Source organism: Phalacrocorax carbo, chromosome 3 (assembly GCF_963921805.1).
Source record: "Phalacrocorax carbo chromosome 3, bPhaCar2.1, whole genome shotgun sequence".
Lineage (NCBI taxonomy): Eukaryota > Metazoa > Chordata > Aves > Suliformes > Phalacrocoracidae > Phalacrocorax > Phalacrocorax carbo.
Genome location: NC_087515.1, coordinates 37219183 through 37246075, shown reverse-complemented (window position 1 = coordinate 37246075; position 26893 = coordinate 37219183). Strand labels below are relative to the sequence as shown.

The 26893-nt window shown below is 53.1% G+C and overlaps 3 protein-coding genes across 8 annotated transcripts in view; all 3 read right to left on the bottom strand.

The window, feature by feature from the left end:
- Positions 1-1430: 1430 nt before the first annotated feature.
- Positions 1431-11911, bottom strand: RRP36 (ribosomal RNA processing 36). 2 transcript variants are annotated; one of them, XM_064446547.1, is made up of 7 exons: positions 11549-11911; positions 6432-6570; positions 4273-4339; positions 3319-3423; positions 3122-3196; positions 2893-3010; positions 1431-2653 (listed from the first exon to the last, which is right to left on the bottom strand). In XM_064446547.1, exons 1-7 carry the CDS (start codon positions 11787-11789, stop codon positions 2514-2516), a joined length of 885 nt encoding a protein of 294 aa, XP_064302617.1. In that variant the 5' UTR covers positions 11790-11911; the 3' UTR covers positions 1431-2513. The 2 variants fall into 2 exon arrangements, with proteins under 2 accessions (XP_064302617.1, XP_064302618.1); XM_064446548.1 differs by having other exon boundaries at positions 11597-11911.
- A 21-nt stretch (positions 11912-11932) lies between these two features.
- LOC135312515 (neuronal PAS domain-containing protein 4-like) lies at positions 11933-16909 on the bottom strand. 2 transcript variants are annotated; one of them, XM_064446542.1, is made up of 8 exons: positions 14905-16909; positions 14157-14323; positions 13921-14057; positions 13629-13734; positions 13238-13484; positions 12860-12969; positions 12289-12424; positions 11933-12205 (listed from the first exon to the last, which is right to left on the bottom strand). In XM_064446542.1, exons 1-8 carry the CDS (start codon positions 15003-15005, stop codon positions 11950-11952), a joined length of 1260 nt encoding a protein of 419 aa, XP_064302612.1. In that variant the 5' UTR covers positions 15006-16909; the 3' UTR covers positions 11933-11949. The 2 variants fall into 2 exon arrangements, with proteins under 2 accessions (XP_064302612.1, XP_064302611.1); XM_064446541.1 differs by having other exon boundaries at positions 14157-16909.
- Positions 16910-16994: 85 nt separating this feature from the next.
- Positions 16995-26893, bottom strand: part of KLHDC3 (kelch domain containing 3) — a 25017-nt gene continuing 15118 nt past the window's right edge. For all 4 annotated transcript variants that reach the window (XM_064446546.1, XM_064446543.1, XM_064446544.1 and 1 more), the window contains 7 exons: positions 25718-25789; positions 25283-25496; positions 24924-25010; positions 23603-23711; positions 18340-18413; positions 17859-17937; positions 16995-17643 (listed from right to left, as the gene is read on the bottom strand). In XM_064446546.1, the coding sequence (XP_064302616.1) occupies positions 17577-17643; positions 17859-17937; positions 18340-18413; positions 23603-23711; positions 24924-25010; positions 25283-25496; positions 25718-25789 (702 nt within the window). In that variant the 3' untranslated portion in view covers positions 16995-17576. The remainder of the gene's footprint in view (positions 17644-17858; positions 17938-18339; positions 18414-23602; positions 23712-24923; positions 25011-25282; positions 25497-25717; positions 25790-26893) is intronic.

The following is a 26893-nucleotide window of genomic DNA, read 5'->3' as shown; positions in this document are numbered from 1 at the left end:
GCTGCAGTTACATCAACTGGTGCCAGCCAGGCCCAATGGCTGACTGTCCCCAGGGACACCCATAGCAAGTCCCTGCACTCCACATGGAGGAACACCAGAGCAGCTCTGGCAGAGACACACTGCCAGACATTAGAAACAGAAAGAAAATAACTCAACTGACTCCTTGAGGCTGGGAGGCTATAGGGAAGAACAGCAGCTCCCCTGGCAGTAGAAAGCTCTCTGGAAGCGTTGGAAGCATCTCCTCATGTTGGAGCTGGTGTTGCCACGCTGCTGTCTGCCCCAACGCCCCATGCCACCACAATTCTGGCTGAGTGGGGCAATGCCCCAGGGCTTCCCTTGCTGTAGGGTACTGGGCCTAGGAGCTGGCAGGGGGAGATAGGCCAGCAGACTTACTCCTCACTGCCAATGTACTGCATAGAAGCAGGTGACATCCCAGCAAGGATGTCCTCCCCGCAGGCAGGCACACATGCAGGCCTCAGCAGGAAGGAGCCATTTGGCTCCAGAGGGGCAGGAGGGGACAGCAGGACCAGGTTGGGGGTGCACTAGGTTTCCTTCCGGCTGGGCAGGACCCACCAGCAGCTGTGGATGGGGACATATGCACTCAGTAATGCTGCTCCCACATGGCCCCTCAGGAAGGCCCTGGCAGCAGTGACACAGAGGTGAAGCCACCTCCAGCCTGTCCAGGCCCCAGTCTTCTTCCCTTCTTGCATTAGAGATAGAGGTTTGTTCAGCTTTAGACTAAAAACTGAGAGCATAAAACAGGAGGCCAATGCCACAAAGGGGTCAGGATAGCCTTGGGCTTTGGTGTTGCCACACTGCTCCCAGAGTAACCCTCCTCTGAAGGCACAAGGATATGGCAGGATCTGCATCCCACATTCCAAGGCAAGAAGAGGAGAAAGCAGCAGCCAGGCACAGTGGAAAACAATAAACCACATGCAGGTTAAAGGCAGCTGAGGATTTCCATATGGTCTCCAGCCAAGCTGGCACATCCTATTTCTACTGCCTTCGGTTACATGAAAACCTGTCATCAGAGCAGAACTCATCACCCACAGGAGCTGCAATGGAGGCAGATGCTTCAGCACCACCCTCAGGTAGGCGTGAAAGAGTTGCTCATCATTCCATTCCTTGCTCATTGCAAGGCCTTTCCCCAGGCCCCACACACCAGCTGCCCACCTGCACACAGCATGGCTGTGCCCAGGGAGCACTCTGCCCTGCAGAGCCAAGGTGCTCTCCCAGCACACCCTCCAACCTGTCAGACAGGCAGATTGTCTGGGTCACAGCTGCATCACCTCCTTGTCAGCACAGCCACAGGTAATGGGCAATCAGGAATGCAGAGAAACAAGAGAGTTGGTAGTCAAACATAATGTTTGAGAGGCATTAACTCCTGTAAGTTCAAACACTTTCAACTGCAACAGCACCAACACTGGGAATAAAGGAAAACAGAGGTATTTTATTTCATCCTGAAACAGTTTCCTAGAAGCATTAATAGCCCTGTAGAGACCACCTTGAGAAGCCAAGAAGAGAGGCGGCCCTCCAGCAGAGATCCCAGGCAGCAGCACCTGAGCACAGTCAGCAGCATGCACTGGTTGTGAGGAAGGCGAGCTGCACCAGGGTCTGCATCACCAGGGTGCAGCCTGCACAGAGGGGTGTAATCCTCTCCCCTCTACTCAGCACTTAAAGAGACTATATCCAGTTACTGCAACTAGGCTGGGCCCCCGGCAGATAGATATTGGTCCTCGGGGCTGACTCCAGTCAAGGATGTGGAAGTTGACAAAGGCTGGAGTGCTGCAAGGAAAGACTGAGGGAATAGGGTTTATTTACCCTCAGGAATAGGCAGCTTTGGGGAGACCTAAAGACACCCCTTTCCCACCCACCCCACCCCCAGGCAAGGCTACTGAGAAGATGGAGCCAGGCACTTCACTAAGAACAAGACAATGATTATGGGCTAAAACCAGGCAGGTTTCCTGGAGGAGGGAAAAACCCCAAGTTTCATCTTGAGAACTTGAAGCAGTGGAGCAGAGGACAAGAGAGGTGGGTGGCACCTGCCCTTGGACATTCCCAGACCCAACTGAAGAAGTTTCGGGCAACCTGGTCCAAAGTCAGTGCTACCGTGGCTCTGAGCATTCGTTGTACCGCAGCCATCCCACCTAAGGTCCACCACCTCAGCTGGTGTCTGATAAGACCTGGAGTAGAGCCAGCACTGCAGGGTAGGGCTCCAGCTCTCCTAGCTAGAGGAAGATATGAGGAGATAGATGCAAGGACAGAGATGGCTGTCAACACTACGTGCATCTGCATGACAGACTTGTCGCCACACAGGCACGACATAAACCACAAGTGAAGAGGGCATTTCAGCTACAAAAAGCACTATTCCCTTCAGTTCAGCCTCTGCTCTGCTGCCTAACAGGATCACTGTACAGTGAAAGGCAGACACTGTGAAGAGGGATGGCCATCTTCCAGGCCTGGCCAGGGCAGAGGAAGTCCCAGTGCCAGTCAACAGCATGTCTGTCCAGCAGTCACAAGTCCTGCTGTGAGGGCAGACGGCGCTTGTCTTTGATGGCATTCCTCTTCCTCTTCTTGTTCAGGAAGCTCTCCAGCTTTCCACTCCTCTTCAGCTCCGCATACTTCTCAGCTAGCTCCAATTTCCGCTTCTCAGCTGTAGAGGAGAAAGGAGCCAGGTTTTAAAGTAAAGCCCAAATCGTGTCTACAGACCAGCCCCTTCTCACATCTCCGTCCCTGGCTCCAGGCCTGGCTTGCCCCTTGAGTACCAGCACTAGAACAATCCCTCCACGGTTCTGTGGAATATTAGGGATACCTCACTTCCGGTGCTTGGAGCCCTGTCACAGCAGTACTCCCTCTAGGTCTTCCTGCAGGATGTTCACACCGAGTACTTACATTTCTTTAGGAAGAAGGGTTTCTTTCCCTGCTTGGCCAATTCCCTCTGTTGTCTCTTAAAAAACAGCTCCCTCTCCCTCAACTTCTGCTGTTTTTTCTGTGCCTGTTCTTGCTGAGTCTGTACAGAAAGGATGGCCCATGTCAGCAAGTATCTAGGCAGACCTCAGGTCACACATTCTCTCTTCTAGTGCATTGCCTCACAGGAGAGGAGATGCTGCACTGAACTCACCATGCGGTTCAGGAGCTGCTGGAGTTTCTCCTTCTGCTCCACATCCCGGCATTTTTTCAGCTGCTTCTGAACCATCTAAAGGAGAGAGCAGAAAGCTGCATGACTGCCTGCCTGTCAACTCCACTGTGAAAGGCCTTTGCAAAAGCTGCCCCTGCCAAGCAAGGTTCTTCTGGCCCAAGACAGGCACACAGCATCACCTCTTTCTCCTGCTTCTTGATGCTGTCCAGGAAGCTGTACGTCTTCATAAATATTTCAGGCTTGTACTCTCCAGACAGGTCATCAAATCGAGGGTCTCTGTGGACCTGAAGGCAGGGAAGGCAAAGGTTAGAGCTGTGGCCAGGCTTACCCTGTTAATAGCCTGCTTACTCTCCTTCCATAGATCAGACCTTGCCTTTTTTTTACTCGAATATTATGCACCCACCATTGAAAACATCTGCAGCTGGCAAAGACTGAGTCCAATAATCAAGCTGACAGTCCCTCACAAAGTCATCATGCCTGCATCCAGTCTACCAAGCAACAGGCATTTCCATATGCAAGTCTACCACCCAGAAGCAGCCAATTCAAGGAACAGCAGCATGAATGCTGCCTCCAAACACCTGCCACTCCCAGACCAAGAGCTGGCTGAGCACGTGTTGTCAAGGTGATGGATTTGGGAATTCAAACCTATCTACAGATTACCTGGGTCAGGTCATACAAAAAGAGAGAGACAAAGAGAGATCTCTAACTGTAGGAATTAACATATTAAGATGACCCAGCAATGACAAGTCAAAGTTACATTCAGATTAGAAACTAGATGGACATTTGAACTTCCAATATGATTAGCACTGAACAGCGACCATAGCTTGCAGCGCAATTGTCATTGGTGGCAGCCGTTATATCTTCTAGAAACACTTGCATCTCAAATGCTTGAGTTACTCCTAAGGCGGTGCATTATGCAGGTCAGCAGGTGATACAGGGAGCAGCTGCTCCTGCACCCAATCTTTTGTTCTCGCCAGAGACATGCTAGCACTACCTGCGTTCACCAGACATCAGTTCATGCCCTATCCTCAGAAGCAGCCTGCATCATCTTCAGCAGCCCTATTACCATGTCTGTGCCCAATTAGCATCACTAAGGGAAGTCAGCTCCTGAACTGGGGAGGGGGAGCACCCACCTTCTTTTTAACAGAGACAACTTGTCGCAGAAAAGGTACAGGCTTCTTGGCAGACATCTCCAATGGCCTGAAAAGGAGAAAAAATGTACTTAAGAGGAGCAGAGGACAGAATAAGGCTCAGGCTAATGTGTCAGGAGGTTAGCCAGACCCCCAGGAGAACATTACTGCACAGTGCCGGAACAGCAGACTCTCCCATTCGGTCCCCACTGTGATACCTACAGGGAATAAAGAGGTGACTTGGTCAAGAGGTAGACAAGGTTACTACAACCAAATGATCTATAAATGCATAGTTAAAACAATCCTACACAAAACTTGATACAGCCCCACACTATCAGGTGAAAACCCACCACCTGCATCAGTAGATGCGCCGTACTCAGTCATTCCTCTCCCTCTCCATATTTTTTATTCATCATGCAACAACCCTCTTCTATTCCTGGCCCACCATCTCATCCACTCTGGACTAACACTTACACTGAAAGGCGAGAGCGAAGTTGGGAATTTCTGCACTCACGTGGGTAGTTACAAAGATAGGCCAATTCTACTGTGGCCAGGCTTTGCAGAAAGCATATCATAACACAAAGAAAAGGTCAGCCCCCAGAAATAAGAGTTGTACAGCTTATGGTACATATCCCAAAAGAGACTCCACAGTTAAACAGGACCACAAGGACCATGGTGAAAACCAGTTAAGTGAACAAGTTCTCCTTGCAACACAGGCCTTTTGAGCTTGATGCTTTAGGTGTACGAGGGGGACAGTACAAGCTGGGAGAACGGGGTATTACTCTCCCCATATTACTTGGATGCCGTGTCCTACAATTTGTCAGTACATCAGGTAAATTATTAGAAACATGAAAAGACCTGTGAAAGAGAGTCCCACAATGGGGGCATTATGCCCACATTCAGCAACACAATAACACCCGGGCAGGAACGTAAACAACCCTGCAGGCGTAAGTAAACTTTCCAAATCCCACTGAGGGCAATGTTCAGCATATTTTCACGTCCACTGATGTGGCTACACCCCTGTACGATACTCTCAAGTCAGCTTTATACAGCACTGGTGAAGCCAGCTCAGCTCCAGGGGATTTCCCTGAAGTTAATTTTTTTTAAGCAGCTCACTTCCATAACAAAAACATGAGAGAAACAGCATGTGAGATTTACAATGATACATCACTTAAAGGATTAGGGGAATTAAATAAAAACAGAATTATGCAAACTGTGTGAAATAGACAGAAACAGACACTGTGTGGAGACCCTGCACTACACAAAATCCGCCAGACTCTTGGGTAAAAGGTAAAGTAGAAACATTATTCTTATCAACTGTTTATGGCCAAATAAACATGTATTCAGCAGAGATTCAGAAATAGGTTAGGGAATGCCAGTGTAACAGTGGAAACCTGTTCAAATAACTTAGATACGACTCTTGAGGACCGAAAACCAGCTAACTACTGCACATAGAGGGTAACAGTATAACAGCTTTTATCAGTGGGGGTCTGTGGAGGACTGTAAAAAGAGCTGATAGTTTTTGTTATGTTGAATACATTTTACAGCCACCACATTTATAGCACCTACAGAGTATGCAAATAGGAGATGTAAAGGCCACTGAGGGCAGGAAAAAGTCTGTGATGGTAAGTACTGTAGAGGGGGAAGAAAAGAAGATCAATACAGACAAGCCACAAATGAGGCAACAGCAGAAGGATTAATGAAATTCCAGAACAATTGGCTGTCCCTGCAACTCCAGCCAGTGGGAGCCAGGCGGAAGATGCTGATATGCTGGAAGAGGTTTAGAAAACAGCAGGGTAACTATTTCAGGGCCCAGGGTACACAAGTAAAGCCCTATCACACAGCTTAAAAGAGAAGCATACCATGCCGTGGGTTAAAAGTGCCTTAATACAGAGGGTGTAAAGGAACTGAGCTGCAATTTAACTACCAAGCGACAGGTGCCCGCTGGGGATTTGAACAGGGTAGGATATTAAGAGCTGTGAAACAGCAACAGATCATTCCCAAATGAAACAGTATAGTGAAAGGCATTATTGTGTAGCACAATAAAGGAGATCTACACCAGCTCCAAGGCAATGGCAATGCTGTGAGGAGCTCCCAGCATAACTTCTGGAGTGCAGAGAACACACATGCACATTTTTCTGATCACAAAAGAACCTCTTTACCCCTTTTTGCCTTGTTGCTGCTTCACCGTAGCTTTGGTAGGTTTTGTGGTTTTCTTCCCACCGGTCACCTGCTTGCACACTCTTGTTCTCATATCACTCTGCTCCCGCAGGAGTTCCTCGAAAGACACATGAGATTGATCTGGAAGAAAGCGCAGGACACACCTGAGCCTAACAGCACCTCAACGCACTTCCCACCCCCAAATTCCACCCAGAGGGATGCCTCAGAGCCTGAGGCAGCGACATGAGAACAGTGGTGTCATCCCTAAACAGCTGCATGGCAGAAAGAAGGCACTGCATCTCTCAGCCTTTGACTTCTCTCTCATTAATCACTGCAGTCTTCAGCACTGGAATAGTCTCCCCCTCTCTCCTCCCAGTAACACATGCAAGACCAGTTCAAAGTTTTTACCTGGTACAAAGACCAGGACAAGCTCTGCACTGGGCTGTATTTTGGCCACATTGCAAATTCTGAGGGGATCACCTCTCAGTCCTGACTCACTTTAACAGACTGTTCTTGTCCCATTGCCTTTAAATGGGAATTATCACATCTGTCACACCATGACACCAGCCAGAAGGTGCAAGAAAACCACATGGCCTGTTCAGTCTGTCTGTTAAGACTCGGAGATGGTCTCTCCCCACTGCACATCGGCCATGGCTCTGCTCAGTCTGCAATGACACGATTCCCACAGCAAAGCCTCCTCAGCACCCCAGAGGCCTGTAAACCACTGAAATCCAGACATTCAACGTTCACCATCTCACTACCAATAGCAATACCTTGTAGCCCGATTCACTGGGGAAAGAACCAAAACCCCACAACACAAAAAAGCAGTTTCATATTCTAGCCCTGCTGTGAGCTCCCCAGTGCTATTTATGCCTTGTGCTTCATAAAATATTCCTTCTCTCCTCTGACTGATGACTAGAAGACCAACACAAACAACACAAGAAACAGCAAAGCCAGTTCCACCCAAAGTGCTGATGGATACATAAGATACTCTTCTGGAATCTTCTGTTGCTATGCTTCTTTAATATCCCTCAGTGACAGTAATTTTTAATACTTCTTAGGACGACAATGTAAAAATATTATCAACATTTTTTTCTGGATTTACACCTCCGGGTGTTCAGGACTAGCAATCAGAAAACATTCCTTAAGGCAGCACTTGGATATGCTCATTCTGTTGTTCTCTGGATGATGGGAAAGGCAAGAAGGAATAGAGAAAGGAAGGACTGGCTCCCTTCTGAAGGAGAAAGTCTTGGCAAACACCACCTGGTTGGAATTTTGCCTGCTCAACACCTCTGAGCAGTGACAGGCACACGGTCTTTCTAAACCTTTGCAATACTACGCATTTGGCACAAAATACCCCAACTGTGGACTAGCAAAAACAGTCTGGATGCCAGGTGCCCACCAAAGCCACTCTGTCATTCCCCTCCTCAGCTGGGCAGGGGAGAGAAAATGTAACGAAAGGCTCGCGGGTCAAGATAAGGACAGGGATATCACTCACCAGTTACCAGCATGGGCAAAACAGATTCGACTTGGGGAAAATTAATTCAATTTATTACCAATCAAATCAGAGCAGGGTACTGAGAAATAAAAACCAAATATTAAAACACCTTCTCCACACCCCTCCCTTTTTCCCAGGCTCAACTTCACTCCTGATTTCTCTATCCCCTCTCCTCCGAGTGGTGCAGGGGGATGGGGAATGGGGGTTGCGGACAGTTTATCACATGTTGTCTCTGCTGCTCTCCCTCTTCCCATCCTCCAGCGTGGGGTTCCTCTCACGGCAGACAGTTCCTCATGAGCTTCTCCAACATGGGTCCTTCCCACAGGCTACAGTTCTTTAAGAACCCCTCCAGTGTGGGTCCCTTCCATGGGGTGCAGTCCTTCAGGGACAGACTGGCCTGGTGTGGGTCCCTTCCACAGGGTCACAAGTCCTGCCAGCAAACCTGCTCCAGCAAGGGCTTCCCAAAGGGGTATATCCACCTGCTTCAGCATGGTCTTCTCTATGGGCTGCAGGGGAATCTGTGCTCTGGTGCCTGAAGCATCTCCTCCCCCTCCTTCTTCACCGACCTTGGTGTCTGCAGGGTTGTTTCTCTCACATATTCTCACTCCTCTTTCCACCTGCTGTTCCGCAGCAGGTTTTTTCCCCCCTTCTAAAGTATGTTATCACAAAGATGCTACCACTGTTGCTGATAAGAGCCCCTGGCCAAGGCAGAGCTAATGGGACATGGGGGAAGCTTCTGATATCTTCCCACAGAAGCAACCCCTGTAGCCCCTCTGCTACCAAAACCTTGCCATGCAAACCCAATATGCTGCCCCGTGACGCAAAGTTTCTGCATGGTCTGCCCAAATCTGCTGCCAAATTCAGAAAGCAATATGAGGTCAGCCACACTGGCTCAGAGCACAGACTCATCATCCCAGTCACTCTCATCTTGGCAATAACCAAGGCTTTCTGGTTCCGAATCTACTCATCATCCAGAAAACATAATGAGTGTATCTAAGTGCTGCTTCAAGAGGTGTTTTCTTTTTGCTTGTTCTGAACACCCAGGAACACTCGTTAGCCCTCTGAAGAGGTTTAAGGGAACACTGTATATCCAGTTTGCCACACAAGGGGCAAAGGAAATGTGAATACAGTGTTATTTCATCACACTGCTTCTCCAAAACACCCTTCCCGTTTTCCTTACTGCAGTTTGATATCCCCTCTTGCTTGGGCTCCCACAAACACCCTTGCCCCCTGTATTCCAAGGGATGACAGCACTGTCAGCCTTTCTGACCTCCCTCAGGTTCTCCATCTTCCCCCGTGTCACTCTTGTACAATTACTTACTGCCTGCCTGCCTGGGATGTGAAATCACCCTCAGACCAAAGACCCGGGCCCACATTCACAGAGCTGAGTGCCAAGCAGCCCAGCAATTTAAAGTAATCATGCTGGTGGGGTTGGCAGGGACTTAAGAAAACCAGTAAATTCTAGGACTTAGACAAGAGCATCTGTCACCACGCTGTTCAAATTCAGTGCAGATAGCTTTAGACTGCTGGACTACAGGAAAAATTTGTGCTAGTTATACAAGTTACTGGGGTATAGAGCAATTAATCACTATATAGGGCAATATTGGATACTCAAAATATCACCGGACAGAGAAATTAAAAATTCTGAGCAAGGACAGTCAAAAGGGCAAGGAAACCATTAAAGGAAAGGAAGAATGACGTGGAAGCCACTCTGACATTTCATGATGACAGACAAGACACCATCTTTTGCACTACAATACTCCATTTGGCTGCGCTTCCAAAACAATGCTGTTAAAATAGCAAAGGCTTTCAAGATGTCAATGAAAATGAGATAAAGACGCCATATGAAAAGATGCAACATTTACTAAAGAATTAGACAAGAGATTTGTTATAAATCAGACAAAGTGAAGGCATGGTGAGCTTCCACTAATAAAATATTCCAATACTGGTATGGGATACCAGACCAGATTTGGCTACCCACAACATAATAAGGAAAGTGCTTTCCACACGGTGGTATCAGCCCATGAAATGCCTCCTATTACCTATTTGTAGGAGACTGAATTAGCCACTCACATTGACAAAAGCATCATTTGACATCAGCATTAAATAAGCAGCCTGTTTTGGGGCCAGAAGTGAATGGTCCCAGCACGTGTTTGCTGCTGGGCAGCAGATTTGGCAACCGTGTGTATGAAAAGGTTGCCGGCTTCCTGCTCCAGAGTGACTGGTGCTGTCCACAGCCTCTGCACAAGGAGAGCTCGTGATCCTTAAAATCTGGGCTGATGGGTTCTCCACCAAAACACCTACTAAAAGACATGATTAGCTTACTTTCCTTACTTCTTGCATTCTCTCTTGACACTTTTAATTTCCCAATTATTTTTTCATTTCTTCTTCCCCCCATAGAATATAATTTACTTTTTCTGTGCTGTCTCTACAGTCCATTTCATCTTCCCTCCTGCCATTTTTTTCCCTTCCTCCATTATTTTGTGGATTGTTTCCTCTTCCCTCCACCTCTTGCTAAGCTACTGTTACCTGCTGATAACAGGAGCATTCCCTGCTCACTGGCACAGCCTCCCCAAGTCTCCTCTCCTCCTACAGACTCCTGTGACACATGGACAACTTACGCCTTTTTCAGCTGAACCTGCTGAGAACTATACATCCTGCTGAGCGCATCAAAGGGTGTCCAGGATGCAAAAGCAGATGGCCTGAGAAATGGCTGTTACCACCCAGTCATTCCCCACCGAGACAAACTTAGAGCTGGGCTCTAATTTAACTACTTCTGCTCCAAAAACGAGATTACAGAGGGCCCAGGGAGATGGTAAAAGCAAAACTGCTGTTCCCATTCACATCCAGCTGTGGGGTGGAAAGGGTGACTTTCAGTGGTCTTCCCTCTGAGCTAGAAGAGGAAAATGAAATGCCTGCAGATGAGGACACCCCACCCACCGCTGGGATCCCCTTCCTGAAAGCCTGCCCCTCCACGAGGCGTGCCTCCCGCACACCAACACAGCAAGGACGCGCCTCTCACAAGGCAGCCAGCGCCATCCCGCACCGGCGACAAGCCAGGCCACGCCATGTATCTAACACCGACGGCCGTTCCCTCGCAATTCTGAAGGGAATTGGGCCTTTGACGCATTTGTCACATGCGCTTTGTGAAGTGAGTTTGAGTTTCATTCTCAGTTTGATCATTCTAAGGCGAGGAAACCACGTCGCGTCCAGCGCTGCAGGCGGAAACCGCTGCCTCAACGCTGCGCGCCCCAGGTGAGGGGTCCTGCCGGGGGCTTTCTTTGCAAGCTGCCGCGCATCTGCGTTTGCCCAGAGCGAGTGCCTTTGAGGAGGTGTGCGAGAGCTCCTGCAGGCGGGGAGGGCGGCCGGGGGAAACAGGCAGCCGCTCCCGTTGAGTTGCTCTTCCAGAGACCTCCCGAACAGCTCAGGCGGGCCCCGGCGGTGGGGGGGGGGGGGGGGGGGGGGGGCGGAAAGCGGGGGAACGAAGGAATCGCAACACGGCACGCGCCCGCGGGCGGCCGTGACGTCCCGAGCACGAGGCGGGGGACGCACCGCCTCCCCTGGCCTCCGGGCGGGCCCGGCATGGGGGGGGCGGGGCGGCAGGCCCCGGGGCGCCCTCACCTCTCCCTCCAGCCCCCGCCTCCTCCTCCTCCTCCTCTTCCTCCGCACCGCTGGGGGGGCTCCCGCTGTCGTCGCTGTCGCTCTCCGCTGCCTTCAGCCTCCCGAGGGGCCGCCCCGCCGCTGCCGCCTCTTCCTCCTCCTCCTCCTCCTCACGGTCCGCGGCGGCGGCTCTGCCCCACGCCACCGCCCGAGCCCGCCGGGCCCGGGCCCGGCCCCCCGCGCCCTCCTGACGCGGCCGCATCGCCACCCGCTCCCCGCAGCGAGGGGCGGCACCGGGCACCGCCTCCCCCAACGCCGGCGGCAGGCGCGGGACCGGCGCGACGCGACCCGACCCCCGTAGCGCCGGGGCGGAGAAGCGGCGGCGCAGGCGCAGACAGAAGCAGGCGGTGGGGGAGGGGTGTTTATTGGGGCCCCGCCCCCTCCAGCGCGTGGCTCAGGAGCCGGCCTAGGGAGTGCTGGGGACCGTGACAGGGACCGGGGTGGGGCGAGTGACAGGGCGGACCGGCGGCGGGCGGCGAGAGGCTGTCGGCCAGGGCGCGGAGCTGCGCGGCCAGCAGGCTGAGCTCCCGTCCCGCCGGCGGCGGGGCAGCGGCGGGCGGCGGCGGCGGGGCGGTGTGGTGGGGCTGCCGGGCGCGCAGGTAGGCTGCCTCCTCCTCCCTGCGGCGGACACGGGGTTGAGGAGGGGCGAGGGGCGGCCCGGGGGCTCGGCGCCCTCCTCCCCGTCCCGTCCGAGCCCTCACCTGAGACAGCGGCTGGTGCAGGCGATGGCCCGGCCGCCGCCCTCCCGCCGCGCCGACACGCGGAGCCAGGCCCAGGTCCCGTCCCGGCGCAGCAGGCGCAGCACCGCCATCCCCGGTGTGGCCCCGGGCCCCAGCGCTGCGGGCAAGGGGCTGCGTTAGCCTGCGGCAGGGCGCGGCGGCCCCGGCCGGGAGCAGCGTGCCGCCCGGGGACCCCGCAGGCTGTCCTGCTGGATCTCCAGCCGGCTTGCTGCTCCGGCCCCGGCGGGATAGAAGCCACGGCTAGTGGGGTCGGGTCCGTAACGGTCCCACCCTCCCAAAAAGCTGGGTCTCAGGCAGGCTTGTCCCTCCTCTGCACTGCGGTAAAGTGGGGTGCCCACGTTCCCAAGCTTGCAAGCTACCTGTGAGCTTATAGACAGTGTATGGAGCGTGTAACCGATTCTCTGCTCCATCCTTTTCGGAGCAGGGAGCCACAGCGGTCAGGACTAAATACACTTTGTTTCTGTTCTCCTGGACAGCCAGGTTTCCGGTGCAGCCAGACAAGGACACACATGTTCCCAGGCCTGACACTCACCCACAGCCCTGTGCTGGGCAGCCGCTATGTCAGTGTCCTCAGGGTGCAGGAGGCTGTACCACGACTGACCGATCAGTTCCTCCCTGTGGTAGCCAAGATGGTAGGTGACACTGGGGGAGACAAGGGGAGTTGGGACTGAGTGCTTTGCAGGGTCTGCACCATGTCAGGAAGGAGCAGCACGATGGAGGAGAGAGCAAAATGATGGGTACAGAAATGAATTGCAAACAAGGGAGGGAAGAGGCTCAGGAAGCATCTGGGAGAGTTTCACTGCTTCCAGAGAGTCCAGCCTGCATCCCTCACACAGGCTTGGTGAAGGGAAATGATCCTTGCTGCCTGAAATGTACAGCTGGGGCTGTGGTGCGAGCAGGCACCCCTCACCTCTCCGTGACATCAGTAAACGTCATGTCTAGGATGTGAGTGCTCTGGAATAGGTCATCCTGGGAACCAGCATCGTTGTCTGCAGGCAACCGCGCAACTGGCGTGCAGAGGGCCAGGAAGGCGGCGGTGGAGGGGAAGGCCGGCCAGCGCGGGGCCATGAAGTGCCCGTGTACTGCCACAGCCCGATTCCCCCCGTGCTGCAGCCGAAAGGCCTTGGACGTGCGCATCTCGCTGATAAATGTGACTTCTGCAGGGAGACAAAGTGGCCGGAGCAGGTCAGGGGCTCCCCTGTTCCATTCCCAGCAGGCTGGCCCTGGCTTTCTGACCACAGCCACGAAGGGCCAAAGCAGGGTGGCAGCATCTGTGAGATGCCAGCCAAGGCCTCCCTTACCCCTGCCGGGCTCCTCCTGGGCGAGAAGGAGCTTCTTGCATGCATCCTCACGTGCTCGCCCATCTAGGATGTCGAAGACCGTGTCCCCATGGGCGAGCAGCTCCACCTGATAAAGAGGGGGCTGTTATCGTGGACTGTGCACGTCCTGGTGGGCTGTGTGCTGGCACTGCCAGCGCGCAGCCCACTGGAGCCACAGGCCAGTGTCTACTAGGGCAGCATGCTGTGCATGTAATAAAGGCACTGGGACAGGTATGGGGACAGTGATCGCAAATGCCCCATGGGCAGGCCTTACCACAGAGAGGCCCAGGACCTGAGTGACATTCTCTGAGACGTAGACCAGCTTGCCGTTGGCTGAGAGCACAAGGAGAAAGCCCGGCAGCAGGGAGAGCAGCTCTGCACCGAGGGCCGGTCCCGCAGGAAGAACTGAGTCTGCAGAGGGAGCGCAGGGTGAAGCAATGTCTTGATGGGGTGGGAGCAGTGCCCCACACAGAGCCACGCTAGCGTGAGGGAAAGCAGTACCATGGGTACCTGGAGGGAACAGCTGAGCAGCCCGCAGCTGGAGGCACACCAGGGCCATGGTGTGGAGGTAGGAGAGCCGCTCCTTCTCCCGCGTGGAGATGGGCAGCAGGGACCGCAGAGCCTGCAACTCCATGTTGATCTGGTCCCGGCGAGCCTTGGAGGCACTCTTGGTTGACCTGCAAAGCCAGCTATCTGGGGAGACATGTCCAGGGAGGGAGGGACAGCGTTCCCCACCCACTGCTATGGGGAGAATTACAGGCTCAGAGACGTGGAATGGAGATGCTCCCCTAGAGACGCTCAGTGCCTGTGCTGGCTGCCTCTGAGGGAGCAAACCTGTGGTGGCTGTTTCAGTGCAGGTGGCGCAGGCAGAGGTGCTTATGGCTACCCAGGAGAACACACTGCTGGCATGGCTGGTGCCCCTCTCACTGGGGGCCAGGTTGGACAATGACCTGTGCTTTGGGGGGAGCCTGAGCGACACAACCTCCCCACTGAAGCCCCACAAGAATGGAAACTGCAATGAGTGCCAGAATGTGAGCCCCAGCCCATTGCATCTGCCTTTACCCTTCAACCATCTGAAATCCCTGTGACCCCTCCAAGTTCCCACACCTCCTCCCCACGCACTAGCTGGCAGTCCCACAGTCCTAAGCTGGTGCCAGCCCCTTGCAAGGGCCATCAGGCACTACGCAAGCAGGCCCAGGGCTCTCCCCAGCTAGGAGGCCATCACAGCCCTGTAGGTGGGAGGCTGTAGGGAGCTCACCTGAACGGCTTCGATGCACCGGACGCCTGCTTGCCCCTCTTGGGCAGGCAGCTCATCTCTGCCTGCAGCGGCCTGTGGCAGTGGCTGCAGAAGATGGTCATGGTGCCGGCACTAGGATGCCTGAAGCTGTCAGCGCGCTGCCTCCTTTGCCTCTGGCTGTGTCTGAACCTGCTGACCCCACTGCTACCGGCCTCCTTTTGTACCCTTCTGGGGTGCAGGGGCCAAGCGGCTCATAGAGAGTTACCTCTCGTGACGCAACTCCAAACAGCTCAGGGCTATTTTTAGAAGGCAGGCTGCTAAAAATAGCCCTTGCAGCCGGCTGCAATCTGAGAGGGGAAGCAATAAAAGGAAGCCAGGGTCTTTAAAGCACTGGCCGCTCAGGAGGGGGTGATGATGAAGGTAGCAGGGATCCCCCTGTGGGGCACACATCCGCCCAGCTCCTTGCCCACAGTTGTTGCCAGCCCAGCAGAAGGCCCATGAAGGGCTGAAGGCCTGTGGCTAGTCCACCCACCCGGCAGCTGCTCTGCAGCATCACTGATGACTGAGCTGGGTGCTGGGAGAGGGAACTGACATGCCAAGAAAAGGCAGTGGAGGCATCTGGACCAAGGTGGTGAGCAGTGTCCCACCCCAGGTCTGCAGCAGGGTCCTGGCAGAGGGGGGTCAAGGCCACAGTGCCCCTCAACCTGAGGGAACCCTTGAAGGGGAGTGGGGTGCCTGTGACCTTCTCCCTGGTGAGCCCCTTCTTTTCTTCTTCTCAGAGAAGCCGCCTCCCTGCCAAAGATTTGCTCTCCTAGATGCAGTTGGCATGGGGCGCTGAGCCCTTCTAGGGCCTGTTATCTCCACTCAACTTCCCAGAAATCGTGATTCTCCCCAGAGAAGAACCAGTGACAGCCATTCATGGACAGAGCCAGGAGCACTTTGGGGAGCCTCTGTGCTCAGCACCGCACTGCCCAGTGCAGTAAGCCTGGGTGGTCTGTGGGTGTTTCCCAGTCCCTGGCACCCTACAAGGAGAGCGAGCTTGGTGCTTCAGTGCTGGGGAAGAGGTTGCCAGGGCAAAAAAACTCCACCATTTCACAGCATGGCTTGAGAGGGAGCCTGTGGCTGAGGCAGGTGGTTGAGCAGGGGAGCTGGAGCTGCTGCACAATGCATGGGAAACGCCCTCCTAGCCCTCACAGGTAACCTGCAGGTACCAAGGACCACAAAGGGGGAGCCCAGGCTAGGGGTGCTCTCCATGAGCCAGATGTAGCGTCAGCACACCCTGGCTCCCTTCAGGCCCCAGTCCTGCCATCGATACTCATCACCCACCACAGCGAGGTGCTGCCAGTACATGAAGAACAAGCTCTTGTCACAAGTGTGGTGCCTTCTGTTCTCTTGCCATAGGGTTTTCACTGCTCTCTTGCCACTCCAGACTGCTCTGTTGCACCCACATTGGCCACCTCCCACAGGCTGAGGAGCCCAGGCACCTCTGCAACCTTGTACTGCTGGATGAGCAGCACTTGACCTTGGCTACATGCCGGCCTTCAGGGCCAGGAAGATAGCCTGGGCCCTCTGCCACCCATTCCCAGCATGCAGCCACCACCATCTCTCAGCTGCCCTGTGACTTTACATCCCAGGGAACCCACCCAAGTATGTCCTAGCTTTCCCTGTGTTAGCTCCAGTACAGTTGCCACCAGAGCTTCTTTTCACATCAGACACCTCACCTCCATGGGAAGTGGCTTGGGCACAGCCCTTTGCCACCCAGGAAGGCTGCCCTATAGACATCCCCCTGCCTCCCTCCCTGGAGCAGGGAGCTGCGGGGCACTCGTCTTCCTCAGGCAGCATAGCCCCAGAGACATGCACCATCTTCCTCCCTGCACTCTCGCAGGGCAGCACAGCCCCAGGCAGGAGGCAGGCGGGCCAGGGCAGTGCTGCTGTAGGGGCCCAGCTCCCCTTCTGCCACCCCAGCCAGGGCTGTGGCTCACACCAGCCACAGCTGCCACAAGTCACTGGTGGCCTGCAGCTGTGGAGAAAAGCACCTGGTTCAGTCTCTCCCCTCCCACACCTTCTCTCCCTCCAGTTCACCTGCTAGGACACACACAGAGCAGCAGAAACCATGTCTGCCTCAGTGTTTATAAAACTCCCCCCAGTTGCTGTTTTACAAGGGGAGCTGGGCAAATGTCCAGCTGGGCCCAGGCCCCCACATCAGGCTCAGCTCAGGTCTGGGGCCTGCCATCCAGTGCCAGGAGGCTGGTCAGCGCTGGCAGCTGCAGGCACGGAGGTCTCTGCTTTCTTGAGGCAGTGCAGGAACAGTTCATAGCCCGAGGCCAATCCCGGGGCCATGGCTGGTGGTAGGAGTTGATTCAGGCCCTTAGAAAGTGGCTAGGGACCAGGTCAGCACGGCTGCAGCTCCACAGGCAAGGGGAAGGAAAGCAGGAGATGCTGGCGCCATCAGCAAGGAGGAAGGGGTCACAGTTGTGCTGCTGGGGGAAGCCCATTTCTTCCCCAGAAGGCCGCTCTGCCTGCACACTCATACTGCCCAAAGTGTGACAAGGGCAGAGGGAGGCCTGGCTAGGGCAGGACAAACCGGGCTCACATGTTCCTTGCTTGAAAGGGCTGAAAAGTCATGCAGGCAGTGGAGCAAGAGGTCAGAGTGTGGAGGGGCGAGGGCAGGTTGGTAGAGGGATGAGCCGGCATCAGCCCTGGGAGGAGACGATGGGACGGCTGATGGTACTGTTTGTTGTCATGGCTGAGAGCTCCCACCTGTAACACACCAATGGGATACACTGAAAGCATGAACACAGTGCCCAGGGCTGGAGCAGCTCTGCTGCATGTCAGCCTCAGCTGTAGTCTCCAGCCCAGCCTGCCCCAAAGCTACACAGTGCCAAGGAAAGCCCCAGGCAGCCCTCAGCTAGGGCTGGAGCACCCCAATGACAGGGAGCACCCATAGGGTGACCTCCCAACAAGGCACACAGTACCTGATGTCATGAGGAAGGCAGGACTGGTCCAGGCTGTACTGAATCACTGCTAGCTTACACAGCGTCTTTAGACTGGGGCCTGTGGAAAGAGGGCAGTTAGCCACAGCAATCCTCCTCTGGGCACTAGTGGCAGGGGGTGGTCCAGGCATCGTGCAATCAGTGCCAAGGGAAACAGGGCAGAGCACCCTGGCCATCCCTCTGAGGGCAGGGCAGGGTGCACACCAGGGACAGGCTGGAGTGGTTTTCTGTGCTCCCACAAGGAGTCTGTGTGAAGTAGTGTATGAAGAGCCATGAGCCCAGCACAGCTGCACCTCTGGCTGGTCTGCCTTAAGCCAGGTACACCAGCCAGACACAGCTGCCCAGCTCTGAGAGGCAGGCACCTGGAGCCATGTAGGACATGGTACAGTGCTTCACAGTGGGGCCTGCTCACAGGGCACCTTGTGGTGAGAGGCACAAGCTGTATGGGGGAGTGCTCACGTACTGAAGTCAAGAATGTAGAGATCCGAGTGATCCATCAGGTCGAATTCATCACCCATTCCCTCTTCTGGAGATGGGCTGCAGAAACCAAGCAAAGCATGTCAGTCAGTACCAAAATCCTGTACACCACTTAGGGTCCCTTGGGTTCCCCAAGGACTGAGCAAGTACAGGACCATTCCTGGCCTGCCTGCCCCATGCAGGGGCCTCTGATCCCTCCTGTCTCTCTGCTTTCCCCAGCAGCACCCAAAGCCATCACTTTCCCAGCTCCTTGCAGAGCAGGCAGAGCTGGACAGAGCCAAGGCTGCCTGGCTGGCCCAGCTCCAGCAGTTGGGCAGAAACACACACCATCTCCTCTGCAAGCCATAGGAGGGAATGGGGGAGCTGCCTCCTCCTCACACAGGACCACAGTGACTCAAGCTGCGAGCCTCCTCCTCACCTCACCTGCCTCTATTACTTTGCTGTACCTCCAAGCACAGGTCCCACTCTGCAGGGAACATCCCTTTTCCCTTCCTGTATATTGACCAGCCTCTGGCTGGTTTCACGCTTCTCCTTCCCCAGGTACCTCCCAAACTGCTCTCCAACAACTGAGCAACCCTGGGGCCTCCCCCAGAACTGCGGCACCCACCCTCAGGGCATAAATAGGGTGCTGGCAAACAGCTGCTTCCAGAGCTGAGGCTTGTTTCAGGGCTTTATTTACACAGTCATTCCAATGGATCTGACCCTCCAAAGAACTCCACTCGGAGAGGCAAAGCTGAGCCCTGGGATGAGGCTGAGGATGACTGAACAGGCTTGAGAAGGGATGACACACACAGCAGCTCCTAAAGGCAGAGATGCTTACACAAGCATCTGTCCTGCTCTTTGTGTGATAAACAGGCCCCATGGGCTGCCCCACAGCAGGCAAGCCCAGAAAAACTGGCATCACCTGGAGAACCCAGTGCACTGTTTGAGACTAACCAGCTTCACATCAATGCTGTATCATGGAAGGCTGCCCTTATAACATCTTAGGAAACATATACAGATCAAACTGCCTGGGCAGGCAGGGATCAGCCCATCCCTACCTGGCTCCAAACACCACGTGGAGCAGCATGACATAGCCCACACCTTGTCCTTTTACAGACCCCAGGCCAGCTTTACCTCACAGCCAAGGGGATGCATGCAATGGGAAATGTAAGGATTTGGGAGAACATCACAAGGGACAGGCATCTGGTCTAGGAAGAATCTGACACCACACAATGATAGAGTACAAACTCCAAAAAGCTGTGCTTGAGTCTCCAGTGGGGTAGGTGAGATAAGCTGGATACCCAATAGGCCTTTTTGCAAGGCTTTCTAGTTGTGCTGCAGGGCTGCAGATCATGGCAGCCATGACCCAGCTCCAGAGATGGTGGCAGACTCAGCAGGTAGCTAGTGGCTATCCAAATTTTCTGCAACCTGGAGAAGGTCCAGCAAAAGGAGCCATATGCTTCAGGCACACTGCTGTGCTCTACCTACCCACCTCAGCTTGAGCTTCCCAGGGCTGCATGAAACATTTTGCAGACTGCCACATGCCATACGTTATTCATGAGTCATGCCATGGCAACCTGTGAGCTAGATTCTCCTGTGTGGAAGCTCTCAGGAGCACTGATGCTGCTGGGAATAGAGGCAGCATGTGCTGTACCACACTGCTCCAGAACTGCAGTGGGCCAGAGTGTGATAAGCCAAGCTGCTTTCTCTGAGGACAGTATGGAAAGTGCTTTGTAGAAGTTCAACTTTTTCTACTGAGGAGTGAAGGCAACAGCAGAGAATAAGGACTTGAAGCAGGCACTGAGGTCTTCAGCTGGCTTAGTGGCAGCTCTTTTCCTCTTTGTCCACAATAGTCATATGTACCTGCTGCATTAGCACAATCTCTTCAGCAAAAATCCACGGGTTAACAACCCGCAGCCAGGAGAACATTCTATTTTATTAGGTGGCATTCCTCCAACTAGGCCAGCAGCTGGACTGCTTTTGGGTTCTGCTGCATAATCTGAAGTTGTGTGCCAAGCACAAGAGTGCAAGGTTTGAAACAGATTTTGACCAGCTGCATGCTGTTCATCCCTCCATTTCTTTTGTGGTTAAGATCTACTGCAATTATTTCAACACAGCCATTGAGGTGTTGTAAGAGAAGTGTAGAGAAAGCAGCTAGGAAGCATCTGCATGGCAGCATAAGCACAGACATTTCTCAGTCTGACTGCAGGAATCACTGTGGGCTCCAGCCACAGCTCCCTGGTTGTGCCAAAATGGGATGGCATTTCAGAAGACTGTAACTGAGCATGTGTCAGGCATTGATCAGTGTGCCTGATTTTAAGCCAATCCCAGTTTGCTGATACTCCCATTTAATGTTGGTCCTGGAAAGCTAGTGAGGAACTACGACTTCAGGCATTTCTAGGGAACAGCCAGCCTCACCTACGCTTCCCTACCTCTGTGGTCCTGGTGGAACAGCCAAAGCACCCGAGAGACCAGTCTGTGCTGGAACAGTAGTGCTTGGACCAGGGGAGAGCACTCCCATGGCTGGTGGTTGTTTGGAGAATTTGAAAGAAAGGAAAGGTGTTTTAAGTCCTGCTTTGGTTTGTGACAATGCAGTTTAGTGTGTCCTTACTGCTTAGCTGTGGCCTCATGCAGCGACTTCTCACCCCATTGTTGCTTGCTTCCCCGCCTATGACCCGCTAAGCCTCACATCTCACAGGACATGCGACAGTACTTGCCCTGCCCCCAGGTTCCCATAACTCAGCACAAACTGTGGGGCACAGCTCACTTCTGGCAGAGAAGTCCTGTTGTTGATGGGTCCCATCTGCCCGGATACAGGCAAAAGCCCCTTTAATTCCACCCTTGTGTGCTCACCGCACCACAATCTAATCTCACATCCACGTCACAGGAAACCCTAGACCATCCCTTATCTTTCAAAGGAAAGCCAGCAGGCACATCTGTGGTTTTAATCACCAAACTGCAAGCAGCTAGGGAAAGCCTGGAGTTCAAGACCAGGAGAGCCACAACTCCCAGAGAGCAGGGTACAGGGCACCCCTTTGCCATCCAGAGCCCAGCAAAACTGCTTGTTCCAGCTGCATAGCACCGTGGCATGTTGACAAATGTTCTTGGGCCCTGCACTGAGCACCCAGTTAGAGCCCCTGCTCCCTCACCAGAGCCAGGCATTTCTATGCCTTGTCAGGGAAGAAACAGCCTCAAGCCAAGCCTGGGCTGACACCTGTTCAGCTAAACTCTGGTTTATAGTACTCCTTCTTCCCCTTGTTCTCTCTTTGGATGGTCTTTGCATGCTAAAGCATTGGTGAGTTTGGGAGGAAACCAGCACAGGGTCACAACTGTGACCGCTAATGGGACAGCTTAGTGCTACATGACTTCCTGGTCACTTAAATGGGACACAAGTGAGAGGATTGCTGCTGGCCACAGTGAGAGACCACAGTTGGGGCAAAAAGACCAGGCTCTGGGCAGGACTACAAAAGAAGCTAAGCATTTGGCGCCACAGGAGCAGGCAACCTGCAGAAGCACCTCTTGAACAGTCTACAGTGTACACAAACTTAATAAGGGAAGGCAGGACATGAAGGGGTTTTGCCTGCCTGTCCCCCAGTGCTGCTGCCTAGCAAGCTGAGCCTGCCGGCTCATTGTCCAAAGAGCCCTGCCAAATCCCGTGTTGTGCGCTCCCCCTCCCCCTTCCCTGGCAGGGGAGCACAGGTCAGGAGGCAGACCACAGGGAGTTCTCCATTACAACGACTTCCTGGAAAACTTCTTATCTCACCAGGCAGCTCCAGAATACACCTGATAACTGTTAACAGGAAGCAAGCACAGTCCCAACCCCCGTCTCCCCCTTCCTCAGCCTGCAAGACTCTCCCCTCCAGCCCAAGCAGGCCGCATTCCTGGCTGCCAGCACCTCTTCCTATTCCAAACTAATGCTGATGGACTGGCTTGCATTGGGGTTGAGCCTGGATTAAGGAACAAGTTCAGTACTGAAATCATTTGGTGGAGAATACAAGGCACTGCTCCATTGCCTGGCAGAGGTGGACCAACTCCAAAAAGCTGGTGTCAAATTTGTGTGGTTTGCTAGCGTTTCCTGGGAATGCCTAGGTTTAACATCAGAGTTCAACTGCTGCTGTAACACAAATCCACAGCAGCATGTGAGAGCATCCAAAACTGCCATCAAGCCCTACCAAGCCTTCTACCATACAGAGCATGACCCAGTACCTCTTCAGGAAACTGGATAAACTTAACACATCTGCATACCTCATTTGCATGGAGCACTCCCTCACACAGACATGGACATCCTACAAATAAAAACACACCCCCAGCACTCCTGGGGCCTGAAGGCCCTTCACTCCACCACACACTGGTATGGATGGTCAGCCCATCAGCAAAACCTGCCCTGCCTTGTCCTCTGCCCCAAACTGCCTTCAGAGGTATTCCCAAAAAGCCACTGCCAGGGACCCAGAGAAATGCCCAAAGCTTTCCAAACCAGTGGAGAGCTGAAAGCATTTTCAGATGTCTCTGCAAGGTAGATGCCAGCAAACACGTCTGTGCTCCAGAGCTGCAGTTTGTCATTCCAGACAGTGTAGAGTGTGTCCAGGTAATGGGCCACTTCCTTTCTTTTAGCAGCTGTTAAGGCTCTTGGCCACATCCAGCTGCCTTGCACCCTGACAGTATCACTTCCAGTGTTTGACAGCTAAATCCATAATACCAGGTCCCTTTTGTGAATGGAAACTTTGCTAAGGAACACTGGCACAGAAGGGAGTGTTGCCTTGTCGTGTTCATGGGTTCCTCAAATAGCTCCAGTTGAGCCAACATCCCACTACAGCTTGGCAGACACCACACTTGCCAATGAAAGAAAGAAGCTCTGGTGGGAGAAGCAGGGCAGCATGTAGTCAGTCTGAGGTCTGCTACAGCACAGCAGACTAGCCTACTTGTCCTTCTGATGGCAGAATCTCCTCCTCTCTCCCCACCACCTCTTTTACAGAAAGCTTGACTACTGCACAACCCATCCTGAACAGCATGTTACATACTTCTGTCGTTACTTGTACCAGAAGGTTTGTCACCAGGTGCTTTACAAGCTTACATGGCATCTTCAGTCTCCCCCTTGCCTTCTTCTGTGGAGGATCCCTGATCTCCATGATTTCTTACACTTGCAAGGTGGATGGAGAGTTGCCATGTGCCTCTAATGTGCACCTGACTGCAGCATGGAGCAAAGCATGGAGGGACACTGTGCTGAAGGGAATGGCAAAACCTCTCCAGAGCTGCCCCACTTAACTCACCTGGTGCCTCCAAAGAGAATTATTTTGTCCCCCACTCTGCAGCAGCACTGCCGGCGTCGAGGACATGGGCCTTTCCCTTTGGGCTCAATCTTCCTCCAAGAAAGAGAAACTAAGGGGCAGAAAAGAGTGCACCAGCTTGTCACAAAAGCCTGGCCAAGACCCAGGTACAAGCAGGAATTAAACAGATTACAGCAAAACTGAAGGCCCACTGCCCCACAGACACCAACTACCAACATCCACCCTTTCTGTTGACCTCCTCGTTAGCTGCAAAATGAGGCACTTCTATGAGGTTGTTACTGAAGTGTCAACTTAAATGCCAGGCACAGCCCTGGAGCTCTGCCTGCTGAGATGGGAGTGGCGGGTTGAAGCCTTTTGCTTGCAAAGCCTGAGCACCAGGACCCATGGGCTGCCACGGCAGCCCGTCGGACATCACAGGGAGCTGTACAGGCAGAGCTCCAAGCACAGGCAGGAAGCCATCCTCCCTTGGCTAGCACCCTGCTGCGGTCCAGATCTGGAGGAAGACCCAGGAACCAGCTCCATCTGCTGGCAGCCGCTGTGAATGCAGAGCATCATCGCAGAGTGGTGACTGCTGGGACTGCCTGGTTGTTGGGAGCATGGGGAACTGAACCAAGTGGAGAAGACAGCAGCCTTTGTCCTTGTTACTTTCTGTGGCAAGAATGCTGGGGGGTGGTTAATCACTAATGCACAGCACGGAAACCTTCAGGAGCTCTCACACTAGCTCATAGGTCAGCCTGGGGAACAGTAAGTTGGCTGTTCTCAGGTAACTTTACTATGCAAAGCAATTAGCAAACAAAAAATCAGTCTAACGGACTGTGTGTGAAAAGTGCCTGAGGACCCCAAAAAAGCTCACAGTTGATGATATTCAGGGTACCAGCTCAAGAACCACCCCTCTCCTGCAGAGTTTGACCTGATACAAATCGAGTCTGGTAAGGTGATGCTGCAGCTCAAGTTGAGTGGTTTCCCCAGCTACAGTCTCTCATTTCCCCAATCCTATTGCTTCCCCATCTCTTCTTTTCAGCCAACACTTCTGCATATTTAAAAACAAGATAAAGTTTTGCCAACCACCCTTTGGTTAGCTGTGTCTTTCAGCAATACTTCCTTTTACACTTTCTAACTGAGACTTGGAGACAGTCTGAGGAGGAACAGGGGTCCCAAGCACAGTAGCAAGTTTCTGTCAATGCTGCATAAGAGCCATTTCCCCCCAAGCAGGCTCCTAGTGCTTGGAGATTACGCTCATCTCAGCACTCACACACCTGAGGGCCTTAGGCACTATCACTGCAACAAGTTAAAAGCAAAATACCTGGATTGAATTTCCAGAGGTCATGGAAGTGTCTGTTCAGGCGTGCGTTGTAGCCACCAAACACATATAGCTCCCCATTGTAGCTGACTGTGGGGAGTAAGCACAGACATCAGTGTGCCACCCAAGGTGGACCCCAGCAGGTCCCTGTCCCAACACCAAACACAAAGCAAAGTGGCACTGGTTATCCACCTTCCCTTACCTCACCTTCATGTGCAGGGCTACATGCAAGGCTTTTTGGTGGGCCAAGCTCTGTGTACCCCTTGTTAACCCACATCTCCACCCAGCAGACCAGACACCCCTTCCAAGGCAGGCAGGAATTTCCTTCCACTGTCCTCCTCCTGCAGCAGACCCACACTCACATGCTGAATGGCTCCGCCGGCCTTCAGGAAGCACTGGAGTCGGGGGAGAGTCCAGCCAGGAGTTTGTTTCTGTATCAAATACTTTAATGCGGTTACAGTAGATCTCATTGTTGGAGTGAAATGGCCCAAAACGATCAGCTCTGCCACCAAATACATACATCTTTGTTCCAATGATGGTAGCTGAATGGAAGTCTCTCCAGCGAGCTGGCGTACCCTGCAGGGACAGAGTAAAACAGAACAAGAGAAAGAATGCAGATTATCCAGGGAGATGACATATCTTGACTGGGAAGTTGGGGTGGCTGCCTTCTGGAGAACCTCCCCTCCTGCAGATCCCAGCCACACCAGGCAGAAGCTGAGACAAGTGTGGGCAGCTACCCCAGAGAATAGCAGATAAGAGACTACTTCCACAAACCAGAGTGAAAAGCAGACACTGACCTTGGCAGAGATTAAGGTCCATGTCATGTTCGTGGTGTCCAATTTATGGATATCATTTGAAAAGCAGTCAGCCTGGAAGACAGCAGGGCAGCCTGGTCAAAACAGGACTGAGAAGCCTGGTCGCATCTGACCCCAGGAAGGATACTGTCTGTGGAGCATCCCTTTGGAGCCAGCACTTCCTACAAGACACAGTGCTTGCTCCAAAATGTTAGGGCAGGCAGCACACTTATCACTTAACAAGAGGGAAGCAAAGCCCATTTCTCCTCAAAGGTGCCCTGTCTCTCCCTGCAGCTTTCCCATTTATTCAGTGCTCAATTCCTCCCCCCAAGGCTGTCCTGCACACAGTATGTACATTCACAGCACAACCCTGCCTCCACTCCATGCAGCAACAGAAGAAAGGGGCACTCATGGGACAGACAAACTGGCTTTGCTAGTGCCACCTGATGAGAGGTAGAGCTAAGATTATTTCTGGGAAATTAAACATCCAGAAGCAAATACACTCAGGGTACTAAGGATCCCACAAAACTCTTCTGCAGCCTGCTGCCCAGAAGAGCCTGCATTCCACATGAACAGCACAGGCTCCTGCTCCTTCAGGCAGGGGAGATAGCAGCAAGACAGCTACAGGAGTGTTTGGTCTTGTTTAAAAACAAGCCACATTTGAACTGCTCCTGCTCTGTAATCAAGATCATGGATTTGGCATGCTATTGTCCTCAGAAGAGGGGGAATAATCAAGGGACTGCCTTACAGACACCCAGCGTTCTTCCAAATAAACAGAAGTGACTTTGCACAGCTTTTCTGGAGCCTGGTGATAAGAGGAAATGATATTTACCCACTTCTTAAGATCAGAACATAAGGATTTGCTCAAAGGAGCTTAGGCACACTGACAGCTAGTACAGGATGAACTTTGGCTCAAGGTGTTCTTAATGTGAGGGCAAGCGTCTGCTGAAGGAAATCAGCGAGATGTGAGAGCACGTACGGAATACATGGAACATGTACCAGATCAGGACAAAACCTCATGGCAACACTGCAGACATTGGAAAGTAATTCTTCTTGCTCATTCCTCAGCCAAATTAAAATAAATGTAGATCAATATATATTAAGTGTTATGTATTTATCTATCTAAATTTGGCTGAGAAATGAGCCAGAAAAAAATTAGATATAAAAATATTTATATTT

What these genes read in the sequence shown, in the direction of transcription:
- RRP36 (XM_064446547.1), bottom strand. Translation starts at nt 11,789, where the DNA reads ATGCGGCCGCGTCAGGAGGGCGCGGGGGGCCGGGCCCGGGCCCGGCGG. An exon ending in GGCGGGGGCTGGAGGGAGAG is followed by an intron (nt 6,571 to 11,548) that starts GTGAGGGCGCCC and finishes GCTTTCTTCCAG; the next exon opens with ATCAATCTCATGTGTCTTTC. An exon ending in TTGTCTCTGTTAAAAAGAAG is followed by an intron (nt 3,424 to 4,272) that starts GTGGGTGCTCCC and finishes CCCTGCCTTCAG; the next exon opens with GTCCACAGAGACCCTCGATT.
- LOC135312515 (XM_064446541.1), bottom strand. Translation starts at nt 14,820, where the DNA reads ATGGCCCTTGCAAGGGGCTGGCACCAGCTTAGGACTGTGGGACTGCCA. An exon ending in TTTACTGATGTCACGGAGAG is followed by an intron (nt 12,970 to 13,237) that starts GTGAGGGGTGCC and finishes TGTCTCCCCCAG; the next exon opens with TGTCACCTACCATCTTGGCT. An exon ending in TGCCCAGCACAGGGCTGTGG is followed by an intron (nt 12,425 to 12,859) that starts GTGAGTGTCAGG and finishes CCTTGCCCGCAG; the next exon opens with CGCTGGGGCCCGGGGCCACA.